At 40.3% G+C, this 23775-nt stretch overlaps 1 protein-coding gene across 1 annotated transcript in view; it reads right to left on the minus strand.

The window, feature by feature from the left end:
* Window positions 1-23775, minus strand: part of cntfr (ciliary neurotrophic factor receptor) — a 278017-nt gene that overhangs the window by 6226 nt on the left and 248016 nt on the right. Inside the window, exons 8-9 of the mRNA XM_051938344.1 lie at window positions 6570-6638; window positions 6317-6437 (exon numbers count right to left, since the gene is read on the minus strand). Of these exons, the coding sequence (XP_051794304.1) occupies window positions 6317-6437; window positions 6570-6638 (190 nt within the window). The remainder of the gene's footprint in view (window positions 1-6316; window positions 6438-6569; window positions 6639-23775) is intronic.

Raw genomic sequence — 23775 nt, forward strand, 5'->3', positions numbered from 1 at the left:
TATAGTTTCAGTCCAAAACATTTGTATTGGTTGCCTTTAGAATTACACTGTTTGGAACAGCTCAGTTAAAATCACATATTTCTGTCTGAATATAAGCTCAGCTCCAACATTCAGCTCATGGTTGCTTCCTGTTGCATCTGAACAGATACTCTTGTTCTCGTAGAAGCCCTGAAACAGACATTTATAAGTAGCGACCAGACGTGGAATAAATAAGCAGCGATATGTACAGTAGTGTCGGACGTTTGGTGCCAGACAGCGTCCAGTTTCTGTCTGATGGAGTGGGCGAGGCAGATGGTCTTAGATGTTCTGATGTTGGTTACAACCTTTTAAAGCTCAGCTGATCTCTGCTATATTTTTTTTTAACTTCCTGGAATGTGGTCGCTAAGCAATGGTTCGGTCACTGAGGATGGGATTCTAAATGTCATCTGTTTGTCCAGGAAAGTCACTCTGCTGATGCCGGGAAACAGAACATAAAGGCAGAGACTCCTCCGTGAAGTGTCTGTGATGTGCTGCTGCTGAGAGGAAAAGACAAATAAAAATAATAAATAAAAGGAGGATGAGGAAACGTGGAGCAGGTCGAATGAGGGGATGACAGAGAGGAAATGGAGAAAGTGGAACTGTGTGTTTAGACTCTGAGCTGCACAATCAATAAGGAAGTCTGTTCATTTACTGTTCAGCTGAGCAGCCAGAAAATATTGGTCAGTGTGGAGATGTTAACAAGCTGGTCAGCTGAAAAACACCACAGAACTTTACTGCTTATCAGTCTGGTCTTAGATAGGATCAGATGTTTCAGAGTTTACTGACTGATGAGATCTATGTACAACAGACATCCATCCAATAGTTCCTTAACATGTTTTACTTGAATATTTTGACATTTCTGCAAAATAAATGTGTTTTTCCACCAACTGCCTTCATGCAAATGTATTAAGAACTTGAGAGCATGATTAATGAAGCACCAGGGATTGTTCAATCACAGAAACCCACTGCTACTTCAAGCTATCTTACCAGATTACAAAAAAAAAACAAAAAACAAGAAGGCAATGCATTTATCAACCAGAACCAAAGCTGAAGTTGTTTTTATCGACACACAGCTGCAATCTGTCATCAGCATCTTTTAAAAGAGGGCCAGAGAGAAAAGGCAGAGGTATGAGGAGAGGTGAGGAGAGAAGAAGCTAAGAGAAAGAGTGATCAATAGAGAGAGGAGGGAATGAAAAGGTAGAAATGGTGAGAGAGAGGTGGAGGTAGAAAGGGGAGAAGAGAAGAGAGAGGACGGGACAAGCAGAGCGGGAAGGGAAGCAGCAGCTGGATGGAGAGGAGGCATGAGGAGAATCCCAATAACCTCCTGTTCTTTCCCTCAGACCCACAATAATACACTGTGTACTGAGGGAGTGTGTGTCACCAACGGGAGGCAGTGTGCGAGTGTGTGCATGCGTGTGTGGTGTGTTCATGTATGTTTGTGTGTGTCTGAGTGTAGGGAGAGGCTGCGTGTTCTTCCTGTGTTGTTCTGCATGTTGTTTTTGTGGGTTTCCAGGTACGTGTGAGTGCATGACGATCTCTGTGCAGTACCAGGAGTGGCCAACAGGAGGCAGTGTTGGACTGCTGCAGCGACTGGATGGCCAGCAGAGGAAGAGGGTCAACAGACAGAATGTTGTTGTTTTTTTCTTAGAAAGATTTGAAATGATCTAAAGGCAGCTCCAGGATAGTTCTGATGAAAAATTCATGTTTCTCCGTAAATAAACAGTTTGTCGACACGTGGACGTGCAACAGCTCAGCGCTGGTTTCACAAGACAGTGGAACAAGTTCAGGATGTTCAGCCAAAGTTCTCCCGTTGATAGGGCTACAGTTAAACATTAACAGCGTTCAAAATCACACTCAGAAAGATGAATTTCCCAAACATAGATACACATTGTGAAACTGTGGTTTATTATCCAACAGCCTTCATTATTCAGGAGTGGAAAGAAATCATAAATTCTCCTCTGATTCGTGTTTTGTCACAAATAAAAGCAACCTACATGAGTATACTGGCATATTCAGTAAGTTCACAGCTTCTCTTATGAGGAATATTAAACCAAATTTGAAGAAATATGCTTATTTTCTTCCTTGCTGAGGGTCGATTCCTCTCTCATTTCTCATTGTAACACAAAGTTAATCATCACATCAGCTCATCTGTTTGCTCTGAACAAAATCACAATGATGAAGAAGACAAGGATCAGTCTTCTGCTCGCTTATCTGCAGGACTATCTCCTATCCAGGTGCAATTATTTTCTGGAGTTCTGTCGTCATCTTCTGGTTGCCAGGCAACCCTGATGATATAAATCAGGCTGCCTCGTATCCAAGACTTTTTTTGGCTGTTGCAGTCTCGTGTCCGATAGAACAACAGATTATCTCCGTCTGCCTGAGCACCACGGTTTTATTTCACCCACATGAACAGAACGGACTTAACCTGGAGGTGGAAACAGAACAGGTGAAGCTCCAGACCCGGACTCAATAAACCGGGTCCAGAGGAAGACCTGACGTATCGCTGCCGACCCCACCCACCCAGGAAATGGACTGTTTGTACTGATTCCCTCAGTTAAACGATGCAGAAACATAAAATCTCTCATTTCCAGACTGAAAAACAGTTTGTGTCCCAGAGCAGTCCGATCCATTCCCTCTGAACACAAACAGACTCACTATGTGGAATAAAGAACTTTACCTCCACCCCACTGCTCATTTTAAACCTATTCTGTTTGCATATTCACATCATCTGAATATTTTACTCTATTTGTTTACAATGGGCCTTTTTCTATCTTTTATCTGTAGCTGGGAGTCACCAATGGAAACATAACGACAATAAAGATTCTGGATTCTCGAGTCAGTTAGATGGATAGACGTGGTATTTTATTAACTGGTGTTGACACAAGACACTAAACACAAATCTTTACTTAGATTAAAGCTTGAAAACTAAAGGATGGTAGAAAGTCTGCCTGGATGTTGCAGAGTTAGTTGCTGGTTTATACACACGTGGACAAAATTGTTGGTACCCCTCAGTTAAAGAAGGAAAAACCCACAATTCTCACTGAAATCACTTGAAACTCACAAAAGTAACAATAAATAAAAATTTATTGAAAATTAAATAATCAAAAACAGCCATTACTTTTGAATTGTTGATTAACATAATTATTTAAAAAAACAAACTAATAAAACAGGCATGGACAAAAATGATGGTACCTCTATAAAAGATTGAAAACTATTTGACCAGAGTGACATGATTAACTCAGGTGTGTCATTTAATTGACATCACAGGTGTTTCCAAACTCATAATCAGTCAGTCTGCCTATTTAAAGGGAGACAAGTAGTCACCCTGCTGTTTGGTGAAAAGGTGTGTACCACACTGAACATGGACAACAGAAAGCAAAGGAGAGAATTGTCCCAGGACATCCGAAAAAAAATTATAGACAAACATCTTACAGGTAAAGGCTATAAGACCATCTCTAAACAGCTTGAAGTTCCTGTGACAACAGTGGCTCATATTATTCAGAAGTTCAAGACCCACGGGACAGTAGCCAACCTCCCTGGACGTGGCCGCAAGAGGAAAATTGATGACAAATTGAAGAGACGGATCGTTGGAATTGTATCCAAAGAGCCCAGAGCAACCTCCAAAGAAATTAAAGGTGAACTCCAAGGCCAAGGTACATCAGTGTCAGATCGCACCATTCGTCGTTGTTTGAGCCAAAGTGGACTTCATGGGAGATGACCAAGGAGGACACCACTGCTGAAAAAAACTCATAAAAAAGCGAGACTGGAATTTGCAAAAATGCATGTTGACAAGCCACAAAGCTTCTGGGAGAATGTCCTTTGGACAGATGAGACCAAACTGGAGCTTTTTGGTAAGGCACATCAACTCTATGTTCATAGACTCAAAAACCAAGCATACGAAGAAAAGAACACTGTCCCTACGGTGAAACATGGAGGAGGCTCAGTAATGTTTTGGGGCTGCTTTGCTGCATCTGGCACAGGGTGTCTTGAAAGTGTGCAAGGTACGATGAAATGTGAAGACTATCAAGGCATTCTGGAGAGAAATGTGCTGCCTAGTGTCAGAAAGCTTGGTCTCAGTCGCAGGTCATGGGTCTTCCAACAGGACAACGATCCAAAACACACAGCCAAAAACACCCAAGAATGGCTGAGAGAAAAGCGTTGGACTATTCTAAAGTGGCCTTCTATGAGCCCAGATCTGAATCCCATTGAACATATGTGGAAGGAGCTGAAACATGCCATTTGGAGAAGACACCCATCAAACCTGAGACAACTGGAGCTGTTTGCTCATGAGGAGTGGGCCAAAATACCTGTTGACAGCTGCAGAACGCTCATTGACAAATACAGAAATCGTTTAATTGCAGTGATTGCCTCAAAAGGTTGTGCAACAAAATATTAAGTTATGGGTACCATCATTTTTGTCCAGCCCTATTTCATTAGTTTGTTTTTTTAAATAATTATGTTAATCAACAATTCAAAAGTGATGGCTGATTTTGATTATTTAATTTTCAATAAATTTTTATTTATTGTTACTTTTGTGAGTTTCAAGTGATTTCAGTGAGAATTGTGGGTTTTTCCTTCTTTAACTGAGGGGTACCAACAATTTTGTCCACGTGTGTAGTTGAGGCTGGTGTTTAGATTTGGGCTGAAAATGTCGAAACTGAAGCTTCCTCATTGGTTGAAGAACTGAAAGTTGCGTATTTTAACACTAAAACTGGACACATCAGAATTAATAAAAGATGGATCTCTGGATGATGTAAATGTAGGTCTAGAGACAGATTTCTCTCCACAGATTTTCAAAGAGAAAGCTCATCTTTGAGAACTTCCACTGGTGGAAGGTCTTTTCTTGTTGCAGGGACAGAAAGGTTCTCGGTGCAGTAGGTGATGAAGACTTGTAGTTTACAAAACCACACAAAAACCCCTTTAGTATTCACTGATCTCCAGCAGACATTCTGCTTTAAATGTCAGAATCAGGCATTAACTTGCCTGGTGATGGAATAGTAGTTAAAGATTCTCTGCATTTTGCGTGACTAAATACAGAATGTGGATCCCTGTCCTCTCCTATTCAGTGTTTTCCTTCATCCATCAGCGTGCTGCCATTTGTTCTTTGCTGTTCGTCAGTGATCTAAAGGACGAGCACCGCGGAGCGTTCAGACCTGGGATGGACGTCGTGCTGTTCAGGGATCATCAGAGCCTTGACAGGTTTTGATTTGACAAGTGAGGCTTCCTTGATCTCTGCCACATGCTGAATGACACCACCTCCATGATCCCCACAGATTATTCCTGTCCTTACCTGGGACTACCAGAGTGTCAGCTGACAAATATAATAATCCATAATTCATTTCTTCTTAATCATAACTTCTAATGCTCATAAAAGCTTGTTGTGCTGTAAAGGAGCTGATTTTGAAGCTGTATGAGAGACGTGAGCGTGTTTTTAAAGGATGGCGGGTTTTCCCTGAGGCGGTGTTCAGGTGATGTGTGTCGATGTGTCTGGAGGCTGCTGGATCTTACAGCTTAAACTACGATAAAAGTTCAGGGCCATCAAACGCTTACAGTGTGCTCAATTTAATCACAAAGAAAGTTATTAGCTAAACTTAATTTCATACCTAACTGATTCAGCAAATTTACTGCGTGACAGCACGAGGAACAACGCTAAGAAATGTTATAGGAATACTATACTATCATCAGCTGATGGACTACAAGACTGATAAAAACCAAACGGCGTTTCAGAAATACTTTAACAACACTTCTACCAGCTCTCTGTAACCCTTCACCTGCCTTCTCTTGACACTTCTATGGGGAATTTATAAGAACATGAGCCAATTCAGGATTTTAAAGGCTACCAAGGCTGCTATTTATATTACATTTCCTTGATTTTTATTTCATGCCTCTAACTTTATCTTTTTAGCCAAGTCTGCTTGATCGTTATGACCTAGTTTGCGAACCGTGATATATAAACACACTAAAGTACGACATGATAAACATCAAACCTGCTATGCATTAGCATGTTTTCAATGCCATCATGTCAACATCAGCTCAAAGGACCGTCTAACTGTGCCTCCAGCATGTATACAGACGCTCATTCTTTATTCATTACGCTTCATTGCCCTTTGTTGTTGCTCTATTGTGTGTTTAAGCTCATTGGAACCTGCTGGAAGAAGCTCGTTTCTCCACAGATCTTCTGTATGCACTGAACAATCTCAGTCATCAGAAAACAGTCTTGGAGGTCACAGATCTGCTCTCTGATAATTCACCAACTTTGGCATAAATAAAGGGTGACAGAGCTTTAAGTCGGGCCTACCGGTGGAAACGTCCACTTCGGTCGTGGAGGTGATTGGCAGAGGATCTTCAATCCAGGGAGTGGCGTGGACGGCAACGCTCCAGTCGCTCCACGTTCCGATCTCTGTGTCCTTAGCAGCCACCTGTCGAACACGAGCAGACAGCATTTAAGAATTTAGGCACATTTATCAGAGCACTGTGACAAAAGCAACAAGAAATGAGTAAACTTGAGTCATTTGTCTGGGCTAGTTTGTCAGACAGAATAAAGCTGTTACCTGGATGATGTACTCCTTCCCAGCGTAGGCATCGGTGATGGTATGGGACGTGCTGTCAGATAGCTCCACCTAAACACCAACCAGAAGACAGCAGGTGGTCAGTTTGGATCAGGAAACAGCACATGTGTAAGACGTGCTAACATAATGCTGATTCTATTCTAGCAAGCAGCATTATTTATAAAGGAGACTGGTTTTTGGACCGGGTTCAGGTGTCCTATAGAAGTATAAAATATTCACTAATGATGTCCTCAGTTGACTTCTGGTCTGAATTCCCTCCATTTCTGTCCACAGTTCTTTAAATGATGTGCTCAGTATAGAAATCCTTGCTTGAGCTGTTAATGTTTAATAGCAGGAAGCTTCATCTGTTCCATACAGAATGCAGAGATCATTTATTGAAGGCCTTCTATCATTATTCTGAACACAGGTCGACCGCTGTTTCACGTCTCTGTTGAATCGATTGAACCTTGCTGTCATCCGACACACCAACACTCAGACGTGCACGTGAAATAATAAATGATTATCCCAGGACGTGCTGGCATCGCTGCCACAGTTTGACCACACGATGTGATCCACGCCAACGTCTGAAAGCCTTCAGTCCACATTTTAATTTGCAGAGTGAAACAGAATGAAGCGAATGTTTGAGTTACAGGAGAGAATGATTTGCTGCTTCGCTGTAATTTACGGTTAGTGCCGTGTGTGTGTGTTTGTGTGTGTGTGTGTGTGTTTGTTTGCCTTTGGCTTGTGTCAGAAAGACTGAAGAAAAAAGTAGGGAGGAGGGAGGAAAGGAGGGCTTTTTACCTCCTGAAGTCGAATTGAATGATTTAGTGACACGCCTGTTGTAGCACAGAAGCGAGACACGTGCACACACCTGCACACCCACACACACCTGCACACACATCCAGGGACTGGATCTAAGTCTACAGCTGGAGGTTATCTGGAATCCTTGACTTAACAACTAGTTTTTATGATATGCAGGTTAGACAACAATATAAATGACGCACACAACTCAAACATGATCAGCAGAATGTGATATCGAGTGCCAGTTCTGTCAAAATCTGTAGACATATTTGAAGATGAAGCAATTTCAGACATTGAGCAGACAAAAAAGGATGTTTTCACTAAGCTGAGATGTGGGTGGGTCAGGATTTTACTGAGATGAAGGTAAAAGTCCAACAGCTTAATGATCAGAGAGGCTATGAACAATCCAGCAGTTCAAGCACATGATGGAAACAGCTTTATTTTCAGTAAAACATGAATAAAAAGCTAAAAGCACCTGTAATATCCCCTGATGATTTGTTGACAACAGTCAGTACAGGAGGTCAAAGTTAAACCTGCAACTGATTTCATTCTCTACCTTCGACTTTTCTTACAATTAGTGCAAAACTGAAGGGAAGTATGACAAAAACTACAGAAAATAAGGAACAGCAAGTACAGAAACATCCCTGAAGTGTTCTGATATCACCAGCAGCTGCTCCAAACAGCCTGATTTCATCAAACCTCCATCACACCACCGTGTCACCTCCATGCCCACATCTAGCATCCTCAGACTGGAGTTTTCCCTCTCAGTTCTCCAGGATTTATAAACCCGCAGTCGGTTTAACAAACCAGCCACTGGCACACCGAGCGTCCGAGCATCCCAGTTTCCTCTGTCCGTCTGTAATCTCCCTCTCATCACTCAGCTCTCCTGTTGACCCCTCCATGTTCACAGCCTCCCTCTCTGTTTGGATGGGGGGAGCTCCGTCTTTATCTGCCTAACCGAGCGCTACATTTATAGGCTTAATTTCATTAGCGGAATGCAATAACAACGTCATCCGAGCATGTCTGTGTGCTACATCCCATGCCGTACACTCCAGCAGAAAGCTCACATTGTGTGGAAACGTGTGCGTTAGCTGACATGTGTGACGCCTTCCAGGCCAAACCTTCCAGTGTTTAGACGTAGCCCAGCCAGCGTATCGGAGCGTTGCTTCTATCAGCATTCCTCGCTGCCTCTAATGTGTGTCTGTGTGTTTGCATACTAGCGTCTATGGTGCGAAACCTCCAGAAATCCAGCCAAACGTCTGCTTGATTCTTTGTATAAATGTCTTCATACATTTGATATGAGAAAACCACGACAGTTTCAGGGAAACAGAACTTCCTACGTCTGTGTTTCCTCTCATGTCTCCACACGTCTGCTGCATTGTTGTTCTGTAAAGCTGAGCACGTATGTAGGACATATATGTGCTTGTGTGGAGGAGTGCATGGGAGTAAACAGCTTGCAGATAAACACTTCCAGAGAGATGGATGTGTTGCTGCGGTGCCAAGTGGCTGAACAGGAGCACTTAATACCAGCAGGGAGGTGGATGGAAGGACAGAACACCGTCAGAGTGTTCAGCATGACATGGTGCAGATTTACTCATCCACCGTGCATTTGTGTGAAAATATGTATTTACATTTTACATGTGATCTATTGGAAACAAAGCAGCAGCGAGCCTTCATTAAAACTACACACACACACGCACACACGCACACACACACACACACACACACACACACACACACACACACACACACACACACACACACACACACACACACACACACACACACACACACACACGCCCGTACAAACACAATGCCACCCCAAACACCCAAATATTTACCTGACCATAATCACGTCCCATTAGAGCAGAGTAAATACACCGTCCTCAGCAGATAGAATATGAGAGTGATAATAAAGATTCAGTGATCAGTTTGGAGAGTAATCACTGAATGGACGCTAGATTTTCTCATTTCATGCATAAACACGAGCGTCTTCTCGTTGTAAACAACATTCATGTTTGAGGAAGAACAGCAGCAGACAAAAAAACAGGCAGCAAACCACAGCACAGACACACAACCCTCCTTATTCTGCTGTGAACACTGCCTACACAGCCAGCATGCTGCATTACTACTGACTGGAAAGTGTAGAAACTGTGGAAAACAGCAGAAACCCTTAGACTGGACATGAAACATTCATGCAGGAACCATCATGTTGGGTGTTTGTCCTCCATCTTGGGTTATTTCTGAGACGTGCTCCTGTCAATCACAAGTTAATCGTAGCCTGCTTTAACGTTAACTTTACTCCAAATTAAACCATAATTTACAAAGCGAACATTATTCTGCATTGAATGAGACAAGAAACTAGCAATAAAAACATCAAATCATGACAGCAACATTTACTGATTTAACAAATCAAAGCAGAAGTTTGGTCATTTTCTCATAGACTTGTAGCCAGTGAAGTCTCCCCCTGCTGGCCATTAGAAAAAATACAGATTTTAGTCACTCCTACATTAGTCTGACTCACCAACTGTAAGCTGTGGGTATAACAATGATATTAAATGCACATTTCATGCAGCCTTCTCCTTCCTTTCTGCTGACTAGGTGTTACCATTTTTATTTATTGTATTTATTCATTTATGTGATCAGGGACCATGCGACTAACATAGAACACATCTGATGTATTACATATAGAGTGTATAGCATTAAGCTAACCTTCATCTATCCCTGGTTGGGCTTTTCAGAAAAAGAAGTCATTGATTAATATTATTACTATTCTATTATTACACATTTAGTATTCTATAGATTTTAATATTAGAAATGTTTTTATAGTAATGTACAGCAATATTTTCAGAGTACAAACTAACCTTTAATGTTAATGTTACTAACATGTCTTTTTTATTTATGTTGTTGAATGTAAGCTGCTGAACACCTGAATTTCCTTTGGATTAATAATGTATCTGTCTATCCATCCATCCATCCATCCATCCATCCATCCATCCATCCATCCATCCATGTTTATTTGCTAAATATGCTTGCTGTAACAACCTGATTTGCCCCTGGCGTGGGGAGCAATAAAAGATTATCTTATTTCAACATTTCCTTCAGGAAACAACAACAACAACCTCGTCCAGCTCGCAAACTAAACGCTGAAGAGTTTTTCTACTGATTTGGACTGTGTAGTGATCCATCCCTGCCAGTCTACTCTGTCTTATTTTACTATTGTTTATGATGACTGTACTCATCTCCCTGCTTCTCTGTTTTGAAGGGACACCACTGCTGCATCCTGGGCTCGATAACTGCGACTGGGTTTGTGTGTTCTGTTTTTCCCTTCTGTTGCATTATGGGGGATCTCTGTGCTACAGAATGATATGACATTACAGGACTGCTTCCACATCAGCTTTATTCTTCAAACCCTGAAGCTACTCCAGTCTTTTATTCCAGTTTAAACCTGGTAGCAGTTTTACAGCTTGTTTGTCTAAGAGGCAGGAGGGTGGAAAAAGTACACTGCTGCTGAGATACACACACACACACACACACACACACACACACACACACACACACACACACACACACACACACACACACACACACACACACACACACACCAAGCATTTCTACAGAGGTCCAGACAATGCGGGGGGCAGGCAGAGGAGATGTGAACATTCCTCAGGGATTTCATCAGGAACTGTGAGAAATTGACCCTTTACTTTCTCATATCCTCTTTTATTTATTCATTCTTCCCCTCATCTTGCTGGCCATATATTTTATCTACTACTTGAGCTGTTGGAAAAACGTTTTACTCTCCCAGTGGATCAATAAAGTTTGTTGCTGTGACCCTGACAGTGACTGACTCCAGCGGTCCTTAGGATGCCGTTACATATTCCAGTCTAATCTAACGCTTGCTGTGTTTTATCCACAAACACATGATGCAGGTCGGAGTTCAGAGGTGGGAAGGACAGCCGGATAAGCTGATCAGAGGGGAGAAAAAGCAGATGAAGAACGGACAGCGAGGAAAAAAAATGAAGAAGTTGACAAAAGAGAGAGATGTAAAAATGAGACAGTCTGAGAACGCAGAGGAGGGAAGGAAGAAGGCGAGAGGAGAGGGAGACATGGAGGGAACCGGCGTCGGTGGTCAGATCTAATCCAGTGAGCATGTCTGTTGTCCTGGAAAGGAAACCCAATTATATGGCACTTCCAGCGGCCCGATGGCGCTCTGTGTGTGTGTGTGTGTGTGCACTCAGAAGGTTGGTCTCATTAGGTTGACTGACAGCTCCCATTTTTCCGCTGCACTCTCCTCCCATTTGAGAACACACACACGCACGCACGCACGCACGCACGCACGCACGCACGCACGCACATGCACACAGACGCCGGGTCCAGGGGTCGTTTCTCAGACAGTATTTCTCTCTTTGAAGCCCCAATCGCCATAGCAGCAATTACTGTAAGAGGAAGCTGAGCCCCCCCAGCCAATGGAAACATCCCGCGGCAGACCTTATACCCTGAAGACAGCGTGAGGAAATGCAGCGCTGGAGGTGGCTCTGCATTAGGATGTCAGGAATGTGAACATGTCTTGAAAGCTGAAAATTCAAACCAGAATTCCTCTCCTTATTCCCGACTTCCCGCTGAAGAAGCTCCTGTCAGGATCTCGTAGTTCCCTGTAAGTGTGGATCTTCAACAAGTGGAGCTTACAGCACTTCACTGATGCAGGTGGAAGCAGTGAAAAGTCACAGCTGATAAGAATGCTACGCCGCTGACACTAGAAGATCCTGATGTTCTGCTGATAGCAGCTGCATGGACGGATCATTATGGATGTAAACTGACTGCATTTAAAGCACTTACTGCAGAAAAATGCTCACATTTCTGCATATTCCAGCACACTTGACCTCCACACTGAACCTTCAACCCAGCAGTTATTCTCTGACACACTAAAATTATGGAACATTTGCTTGAAGCTGTAATGCACAGGTTGTCATTGGAGATTATTTACATCTGGGCCTCCTGCCAGCAGCGGCTTTTTAAAACTCTGGATATGCTGCTGTGTTCAAGTGCTGCACAGAAAAAGTCGGGCGTCCAGGACTTCTAAGTGGCCATTAAATCACACGCTGCTCCGTCAGATAATCGAACCCACAGACAAATGACAAACAGCTCTGATGGCAACAGAAGCTGCAATGGAACAGGACGTAAAGAAAGATGAAGAGAAAATTATGAATTAACACAAACCACGTATTGATATATAAATGAAAACAGCTCATACTGCTGCTGAGCTCGCTGCTAGAAAAGTGGAGGAATCTGTGTCTCACAGTTCTTAAAAATGCCTTTTAAGATCTTTCTGCACATGGAACAAAACAAGATGAAATAAATGGAGAAGCTGTACTCCAGCTGAACTATCGCTCCCTGAAGAGAACTGCTCATGTGAAGCTGCTGCCTTTGGGCCACTAAAGCAGACATCTTTATGTACATATGCTTCTTTTTTCATCTTTGGTAGACAGTAGGAAAAATCTGGATAATTTGGCGAAGCCTTAACAAGCTTCAGCGACTCCCGTACTTCATTCTCCATGTCGGTTCCATCAGAACCTTATTGGCTGTGAGGCTGGAGGCCCACAGACGGGTCAGGACAGCACATGTGTGTCCTGACAGCTGGGAGCAGATAACAGTGTGTATGACAGGCCGGGATGGACGTGGTGATACAGAAATCAATAGAGCCAGCAGAGAGGGCAGCGGCCTCATTCATCTCCATTCACCCCGACACAGCCAGACTTCACACAACGAAAAACACACACATACGCACACACATACGCACACACATACGCACACACACACGCACGCACGCACGCACGCACGCACGCACGCACGCACGCACGCACGCACACACACACACACACACACACACACACACACACACACACATCTCTGACCAGTCATCTATCTCTTTCTAGAATAACATTTAACAGAAATCCCATGTTGACCTTTCTATCTGTCTTTTTGTTTCAGGTTTTCTTGCTCTTTATTTACCCTCCTCTCTGCAAACACTTCATAGATCTGGCTCAATTTATAATAGCAGGACTTTTTGTATCATAGTTGACATTTTTGCTGTTTTCAGCCCTAAAATCAACATTTCTGTTATTATAACCAAACACCACACGGCATTTTACAGAAAGATTCTTCTAAATATTATATATACAAGTGAGTTAAATTGAAATGTAAAAATATTTCTACAGACATTGTAGTAAACCTGTTGACTACTTTATATTAAATAAGTCAGAAAGCCTTGGAGTCTTCCAGTCTTTTCTTCAGGAGGAAATGACATCATGTGGAGCAGGTCATGTGACCTGGAATTAACACACTTCCTGGAGAGGAGTTTTTGGAACATCCTACTGCCAAAACAGAAACATCTCATTTTATTATTGTTTAGCTCATTAGAAGGTGGTTGGTGTTAAATTCAGACGTTATTTAGTTCATATTTTAGTGATATTCAGTCATTTTTATTCATAAGTGATTGTTTCTATAATAAATAATGATGGAATTTGTAAAGACATGATCATAATGAACATATAAACATTAGTTTTTGTACTTTTAATAAAAATGTATGCAGATATATCCCATGAACTTCAGAAGTCCCTCAGTTATAGACTGATATATATATATATATATATATATATATATACACACATATGTATATATATTTTTTTATAAAAATATGTTGCAGGCCAAATTAGAATCCAGGCAGATTTTAAATCCGCCTAGGCAGAATTAGGATTAGGCCTGTGACATATATATGAATATAGATTTATATTTATACATTCAATCCATATCTGTGCAAAATGTGTGAGTAAATCTAAAGGATTCAATCTAACCGTAATGCATTTTGACAGCACAGCTTAATGATGATGACTTTCATATGTGACAGCCCTGGATCTGTGTGTGTGTGTGTGTGTGTGTGTGTGTGTGTGTGTGTGTGTGTGTGTGTGTGTGTGTTTGATAAATGATGTGTCTGTCTCGGTGTCCTTTAGATGGGATGTTTTCCCCAAACAAGGTCTAAACATTTATCATAGATACTAATGGATGGCTGGAGGACGGACGGGCAGACAGGCGGCTGAATGCATGGGTGGAAGGATGTGTGGATGGATGAACGAGTGGGTGACGGCGTGGGGGAAAGTGGTGGCTGGTAGATTGGGGTGGGAAGGTGAGCGGGGGAAACATGGAGGTGGGACTTCATAAGGTGGTAAAGAGAGGAAAAAAAAGGTGAAAATGACAATCAGAGGCTCTGTTTAGCTTCCACGATGCTCACGTCAGATGGAGCTGAATAACCTCTTATTTGGTGTCAATCTCTGCTTTTCATCTGCTATGATAATGTTATTCATGAAAACACAGCGCTGCGATTACCCAACAAGCACGCACAACTGTAAAAAAATGCACAAAAAGAGCAGAAAATGACAGACACAAATGCATAATAACATACAGTGAGTAGAGATGAGGCATGTCTGCATTACCCTGCATACAGCTCCAACACATTTATCTAACTTTGTGTTCCACAAAGGTTGGCGAGTCCCTCAAATGTGACTGTATGAACACATTTATGCCCCCACAACATATACAAACACACACACACACACACACACACACACACACACACACACACACACACACACACACACACACACACACACACACACACACACACACACACACACACACACGTTTACCTAACCCTAACCAAACCTCAATTCATACCTGTTCTCTAAAAACAAGTCTTCACCCTCAAACATGGCTGTTTCAAAGTGAGGACCGGCCAAAATGTCCTCACTTTGTAAAAATGTCCTCACTTTGATAGTTAAATGCAGAAAATGGTACTCACCATGTAGCAAGTACAAGAACACACACACACACACACACACACACACACACACACACACACACACACACACACACACACACACACACATGTTTGTACTTCTATCTTAGTGAGGACATCCATAGGCGTAATGCATTTCCTAGAGCCTTACCCTAACCTTAACCATCACAACTGATTGCCTAAACTTAATCCTTACCCTAACCAAACCTCAATTCATACCTGTTCTCTAAAAACAAGTCTTCACCCTCAAACATGGCTGTTTCAAAGTGAGGACCGGCCAAAATGTCCTCACTTTGTAAAAATGTCCTCACTTTGATGGTTAAATGCAGAAAATGGTCCTCACCATGTAGCAAGTACAAGAACACACACACACACAGAGCTCACTATCGATTCATCGAAGTGCTGGCAGGATGAGAGTGACTTTTGGCAAACATACACAGACCATTATTACACGGATGAATAGATGGAGAGAGAAAAGGCGTTGGTGTTTGGAGGAGGACTGATGGCAAAGTGGCACGACATGTAAGAAGAAGAAAGAGGAGAGCAAAGGAGTGATAAAACAAAGTGAAATGTAAATGATAGCAGCTCAAAAGGAGAGGTGGAGGAGAGAGAAAGAGACGGATGGGAGAGGAGGGAGGATGCAGCCGTCAGACAGAAGGACAAAGGAGGAAAAAAGTGGAATAAATAAATGAATGAACGGCTAAGCTGCACTGGTCAAGCAGTCAGTGACTAAAGGAAGAATTTTTAATCTACCTCTTTTCTCTGCTTCGTTTCTGGCATCGTGATGGACATATATATAGTGTGTGTGTGTGTGGGGGGGTGTATTGTATGCAGATATACAGTTTGTGTTGTTGTGTGGCAGTAACAAAAAAAATCCGTTTTCTCAAGCAATCTTGATATTTTAACGGACAGGTGGTCCAACATGAGGCCCGTGGGCCAAAAGTGGTCCTCCAGAGGGTCCAATCCGGCCCTCAAAGTGTAAAAATTACAGAGAAGACATTAACTGCAGATTGTAAATTAGTAAAACTATAAATTTAAAATCATTTCTAGACCATGACAAGTTGTTTGGATCATAAAGTAAAATACTGGATTGTTCTTTGTTCTTTTGTGTCTCATTTTTGTGTCACTTTTTGTCAGACTTCTGTCGTTTTGATCATAAAGTAAATCCTCCATGGTTCCAGGTGACCAAATGTTGTGTTCCTTTGGAGACACTCTGTGATCTGGAAGCTGTAATGAGGAAATGATAAACTGAGGATGAATGTGGATGAAAATTAATTTATTTTTCTGAAGAAATTTCAGGTTGTTCATGATGTTTAATAAAAAGATATTTCCTTAACTGTGAACATTTTCAGAATGCACTTTTTTGCACTAAAAAAAAGGAACCATTAGGAGTTGTGGTTATTTATAGGTTATTATGCTGTGGTTTTAATGGTTTTAATGGTTTTACTGGTTTTACTGGTCACTTCAGATCAAACTGGACTGAATGTGGAACCTGGACTAAGATGAGTTGGACTCTTCTGGGTTAACGCCTTCTTGTTGTAATCATTTCTAGCAATGACTGTCATGCATGATCACTGAAAAAGACACTTCATTTGTATTTAAGTTCATCTCCATGCATCAGAACATCCTTAAACACTCCTGTAGTGACTTGATGAGATGTTCATATAGAGTCCTATTTGTTCGTGTGTTGAATGCGTGTCATTGATAAAGCTGATAATCTGACAGGCTGTGCTCGTTGCGCTCATGTTCACTCGTGCATTCAGAGCATCTGCATGCGTATTAGTCTCAGTAATTATAAGAACAAGAAGGTGCATGCGTGGCTGTGTTGTTCCTGTAGGTTTATCTAGATGTATACCAGCATGTGCATCAGTCTGTGTGTTTCCGTGCACGGAGACGTGTGTGTTTTCAGTTGACTGGAGTTCAGCATCATCCCCCAAAGGGCAATTACAGCGCAGCAGATGCAGTTTGGAACCACGACGAGAATATTGAGCAATCTGAAACTGTTCTTATCGCAGCCACTGGACCGTCGCTTTAATTGCTCTGAGAGTTTGAGTTCACGTCTCTGTGAGGGGAGCAGGAGGAAACAAACCAATTCACCCACCATTTACACATACAGACGTGTTTCCGCTGCATCTTTGATAAGTAATATAAAACTGTGGATTGGTGTATCAGTGTGAAGTGCAAAACTGAAAGCAGGAATGATCCAAAAAAGCATCTTGACTGGAATTTAAAGAGACTCTTTCATATTTTATGATCCTAATTGGAAGAAATCATCTTTATGAAGTAGAAAATAATGGTGTTTGAGGATAAAGTGACCAATGGTGATACAGTTGTAGTGGAATATAGAACAACATGAAGCCTCCAGACTTCACAGTAAAACAGTCCATATATCAGCCAGGTGTGCCTACCTGGGGAGTATTTGTACTGAAATGGATGCACCGAAGCCTGCAGGAAATGAGCCAATGGGGTAAAAAAGATGCTCTGATGTATGTTAATAAATAATGACGTGAAGCCTTCGGCATCACATTCAGTCCAATTAAATAATGTTGCATCTTAGCTGCTTAACCGACCATCAGAACTGCAGTTCAACCTCAACAAGGGACCAAAACAAACAGGAAGTAAGTGAAGACAAACAAGCTCAATATTAACTCTCTTTTTTCAGCTTGGGAATTATTCAGAATTTTAGCATTTTTTCACCGTGAGAGATACAGCAAGACTGAAAAAAGACTCATCATCAAACACTGCTGCAAGGCTTTGACCAGTCTGATCCATGAGGACTCCACCCTGTGGCCTGAAGGTCTTTAAACATCCCACTGATGAACACCACAGGAGTCCTCCAGAGGTCCAAATCCACGGACCAACAGGTCAGGACTGCTCTGTCAGCACCAGAGAGGCCTCCACAGTATTAAACAGGTGGTTTTAATGTTGTGGCTGATGTGTGCAGTACAGATCTGGACCAGAACTGCTCATATTTATGTCTCTTAAACTCAGATTTTGGACTTTTAGTGTCAGAATCTGAATATATCTCATCCTACCAAGTGAAATTCTAACATCTAAGAGACGTAATATTTAGCAAAGCCCGTTTTTCAGCAGTGTTTGACTTGAATTACTCACTATTCCTGCAGTTTAGGGAACATAACAAAGCTAATGTGTTGCAGTGACTCAATCTGAGGACCATTCTGTCGGTTTTACTGTCATTTCTCAGGTAACTTCTCTATTGTTTCACTCTAATGGGCTTGTTCAGGTATAAAGCGTCTCCCTGTTGTTTTTTCTCCACTATTTAATGGTTTAAAATGTTTCAGACTTTCTCCTTTCTTCCCTTGAAGCATTCATCTATCTTCCTTTAACTTCAAACAGCCAGTAACAGATAGCGTACAAACTTTCAAAGCAGCATCAGACGCTTCTTTTCCCTCTTTATGTCTCCAACACCTTCCTCCATTCATCTGTCTGAGGCTGACACTGCTCCTTACATTTAATCACTTCTTCGCCACCCATCCCTCTGTCAGGTTTCATAATCTGGTCAGATGCTCTCAGAGTTCTGTGTTTTATTTGACATTACGTCTTTCTCAAACGTTACCTCTGCTGTATATTTCAGCCACCTCTGTCTGCGACTGGTTTAAATGTTCCGATGGATCTGTGACTGTCTCTCATTTATAAAACCCCGTGTCTCTTTCTACTTCGTCTACCGGAGTCTGCTTTCCATTAACGCCTTTCTCCTCCTCTGATGCACTCCATTCATCTCCACTTCAAACTTTTCCTCATTTTCCTCCTTCGGTCAGAGTCTCCATCATTCTGAGTATCTGGGCCGTCGTTCCTTCATTCCTCAGGACGATGGATGGTTTCCCCCACAGATCAGTCTGATAACAGCGCCGACTCAAAACACACTTCAGAATGCTGCATCTGAAAGTCATTCTGGGCCTTCTAACCACATTAAAGGTGAATTCCTGAGCTTCCACTTCAATTAGCATTCACCCTCTGAGGCTCTAATGAATGAAGTCTATACAGCCGGTAAACAGTGGCTCTTATTTTGGAAACCTCATTAAACAACACTTAATGATTTATGTCACAGCTTGATAGGCTGGAATTCAAATGTTTCCTGTAACAGTCTGCCACTGTGGACACTCATTGAAGATCCCCTCCAAAGAAAATCAAGGTGTTTTTTACACCTTCTTAACATTTATACTACCGTTCAAAAGCTTGGGGTCATTTTGAAACTTTTTCTGTATTTTTACTATATTTCTAAAAAAAAAATTCTGTATTTTTAAAATGTATTTTTACTATTTTAACTATATTTTATTGTATTTTTAACTGTATTTTTACTATATTTTACTATATTTTTCTTATATTTTTCAGTGTATTTTTAAATATATTTTTGGTATATTTTTACTGTGTTTTTACTATATTTTCACTGCATTTTTACTATATTTAAAAAAATATTTTTACTGTATTTTTACTATATTTTTCTTATATTTTTGAGTGTATTTTTTACTATATTTTTACTGTGTTTATACTATATTTTCACTGCATTTTTACTATATTTTTGGTATAGCTTTCACTGTATTTTTACAATATTTAAAAAAATATTTTTACTGTATTTTTACTATATTTTTCTTATATTTTTGAGTGTATTTTTTACTATATTTTTACTGTGTTTATACTATATTTTCACTGCATTTTTACTATATTTTTGGTATAGCTTTCATTGTATTTTTACTATATTTAAAAAAATATTTTTACTGTATTTTTACTATATTTTTCTTATATTTTTGAGTGTATTTTTTACTATATTTTTACTGTGTTTATACTATATTTTCACTGCATTTTTACTATATTTTTGGTATAGCTTTCATTGTATTTTTACTATATTTAAAAAAATATTTTTACTGTATTTTCTTATATTTTCAGTGTATTTTTTACTACATGTTTACTGTGTTTTTACTATATTTTCACTGTATTTTTAAAAATATTTCTACTGTATTTCATTATACTACCTTTCAAAAGTTTAGACTCGTTTAGAAATATCCTTATTTTTTAAAGAAAAGCCACCTCAGAACTGTGGTGAACAAATAAGTCGTTCAAACACACATTCAGACTTGTGGGGTTTCATATTTGCATGCTAATCAACTTTCTCAGGCTTCCAGTACCATAATTTTTCTTCAGAACTGGTTTCCATTTAGAATATATACGACTACATGTGACTGAGTTACTCCAATATTTCAGCTTGCCGTTGTGTATCATAGTGTAGTTTTGCAGTGTTGTAGGTGAGCTGGTGTGTTTCAGCTGCAGAGAAAGAAGCGGGATTTCATTGTTTCTAAAAGAGACAGCTTGTATGAGTAGATGTGACTGATTAGTGTACAAATGAATATATTCTGTAAACAGGTTAAACACGGTACTAGGTAGAGACACTAAGACTAAAACAAATACTTTCTGTTGCTTATTTATAGCCAAATATGACAATAAACCCTTAGAATCCTTTGTAGACTTTCATGTAAGGCATTTTAGGGCAAGAAGGGATTATTTTATAGGGAAAAACCCTTTAAAATATGTAATTCTGATCAACAGAAATGAGTTTTGAGGGGCTGAATCAATGACTGAGGAGGAAGTTCAGAGGGAATAGCAGTGGGCAGTCTGCTTATTTATCACTGACACAGGTAGTAGTACACTGTATTATTTTAATTATTTAAAAATAAACTTTTATATTTATATACCATAAAGTGTGACCCCAAAGAAAGACAGGAATGACCATAATGGGAACAGAGAAGCTGCTTTATTGGATCTGAAAGGTTGAACGGGCTAATGTTCATTAGTTTAATTGAAAAATGCACTAATTAAACAGCACTCCAGACATCTGCAGTATGACTAAGCATTCAGGTTTGAAGTCTCTACTTTCTGCTGGAGATTGGGTTTTGGACGGAGGCGATGTAATTCTGATGAAGATGACATCGATGATAACTTGTTCTTTAATCTCACCTTCAGAGCTCTGACTGGTTTTGTGTTTCTGCAGACACAGACATCAGCTTTAACCCTCATGTTGTCCTGTTGGTCAAACTGACCCGTTTTAAAGTTTGAAAATGTGGAAAAAATACATATTCTCACAGTGAAACTTCTGATGTTCACATGTTGAATATTTTTTGATGGAAAACAGAAATGTTAAAAAATGTTCTGAAAAAGAAAATATTAGAAGTTTTACTGATGGAATCACTTTAGATATTTTTAGGATTTGTTTTGGAAGATTTCTATTCATTTTTTGAAAATATTCACAAGAATTTTCTTGTGAATATTTGGGGGATTTTTTTTAAATAAAACTTTTAAGGAATTAATGGAATTTTCTTCCTGAATGTTTTGCAAATTTTCAGAAATTTGTGGAATTTTTTTGCTGAATTTTTGTTTGTTTTTCAGACAAAAAAAACAAAACTTTTTGGTGCCCGTAAATGAAGACAACAGGAGGGTTAAACATCACCAGTTTATCTGATTTGTCAAAATGCTTCAGACGTGAAAAAGGACATTTAGGTTACGGAATTTATGAGATCTTTACTAAAAAATACAGACAAGACTGACAGATCTGCTGATTTAAACTTATTACTAGTAAACAATAACTTTTTACAGAAATATTCTTGAATCAGGTGCATAATCTTGACAGTTGAAATCGAAGCAAACTCAAACCACAAAGGTTAATATTTTAATATTAACCAGAGCGCTGTCGTTCTAGAACACCGCCAGCGTTTAATAAAAGAGGCAGCAGCCCGACCATAAAATTCTCACGAGTCCAAAAGTGATACGTGCACAATTCCCCTTCAGAAACCCACACTTATTGCTAGAAAAACAAAAAGCAGAACCACAAAGACATTCATCAAAGAGCCTGGCAGAGACGGGGGAAACCCTGCAGGTTCCAGCTGTCATCGACTATATTTATCTAATTTACTAAATTATGTGTCCTTATCCAATCCAAATATTGACTTAAGGTTTCCCACCTTTCAGGTTCCGCATCAGTTCACGTATTGATTGATTAGTGGTGAGGAGGGAAAGAAAACTCTGAGTGTGTGTCGGGTTTAATCATCGGCTGGAACCACAGAGATCTGAGGCTTTATTCTGTCTGAATGAGAATCTCAGAGGTTCAGAGGGAATAGAGGATAGTAAAGGTACGTTGGAAGTTTGTGTGTCTTTACTCAATTAATTATTAACTCTTTAGATTGCTATTATCTCAAACCTTGAAGCTTTTCCTGATCAATAATTCAAAACTGAACAAATCTTCAGTTTGAGAGGCAGAACACGGCTGCTTTTTGATGAATCACTCGAAACGTTAAATCAATGGCTTTAATTGTGGTGATAAATTTTCTTTTGAGTAATTAGAAGCAGAAAGGAATCCTATTAGGGATGAATTTCAATCAGGAAGTCTGGAGTGTTCACTCATCTGTTTGCATCTTTAGCTCAGCTTTGTTTGACGTAGGCGAGAAAAAAATCACACTGAAGAGCGTTAAATAAAATCTTTCTGCTTTGTTTGGAGTCTGACGTCTGCACAGAAAAAAAGCTTTAAAGTTTATGACACATTCACTGACTTCAGAACTCGCCCTAACCCTCCTGTTGTCCTCATTTACAGACACCAACAACATTGTTTCCTTGTCTGAAAAAAACTCCAAAAATTCTGCAAAAAAATTCCCCAAAGTTGTGAAAATTTGGAGAATTTTCAGAAAGAAAATTCCAATAATTCCTTAAAAATTTTATTTTAAAAAAATCACCCAAATTTAGCATGAAAATTCTTGAAAATGAGCAAAAATCTTCCAAAAAAAATTCTAAAAATATCCAAAGTGATTCCACACATATCAGCAAAACGTCTAATATTTTCTTTAAGAACATTCACAAAAAATCAACCAAAATCCAGAGAAATTTGAGGGATTTTGGTTGATTTTTACGTGAACGCTCTTAAGCATTTTTTTTTAACATTTCTTTTTTCCCACCAAAAAATGTTCAAAACTTTCCCAAAAATGTTGAAAAAGTGGACACCAGAAGTTGCACCGTGAAAACATATATTTTTTTCCACATTTTCAAACTTTAAAGCGGGTCAGTTTGACGCGCAGAACGACACGAGGGTTAAACCAAAACCTGTAATCTCAGCAGATGTCAGCTGAACTGCAGGCAGATTTAAACGAATACCTCCAGGGAAACTTTTCCACAGTGTGTCAAACCAAAGAAAGACAGCAGAGAAAAAGCAGAGGAAAGATGGGAGGGAAAGAAAAGATGACATAAAGGCCTGTAACTCAGAGCCGTCTGTGTGATTCCATGTGAGGCTCCGTAACCCGAGCTCTTGGAACAACACCTTAGCGAAGCATTGACGTGCATGATAATAACCCTGCAACGTTAGACGCAGCTTTCATCCCAGGAATCCACAGTAGACACATATGCTTTTACTATATGAGGCCCTCAGGGAGCTGAAACCACAAGAAATACTCGGATACAGTAACATACGCCAACGCTGCTCAGCAATTCTGTCTGTCTGTCCAGAGATCAAACTCCAACAGCTCCATGTCGGATCATTTCCATCAGATCCACTAAGTGTTC

The sequence above is a fragment of the Acanthochromis polyacanthus genome, chromosome 18 (genome assembly GCF_021347895.1).
Source record: "Acanthochromis polyacanthus isolate Apoly-LR-REF ecotype Palm Island chromosome 18, KAUST_Apoly_ChrSc, whole genome shotgun sequence".
Lineage (NCBI taxonomy): Eukaryota > Metazoa > Chordata > Actinopteri > Pomacentridae > Acanthochromis > Acanthochromis polyacanthus.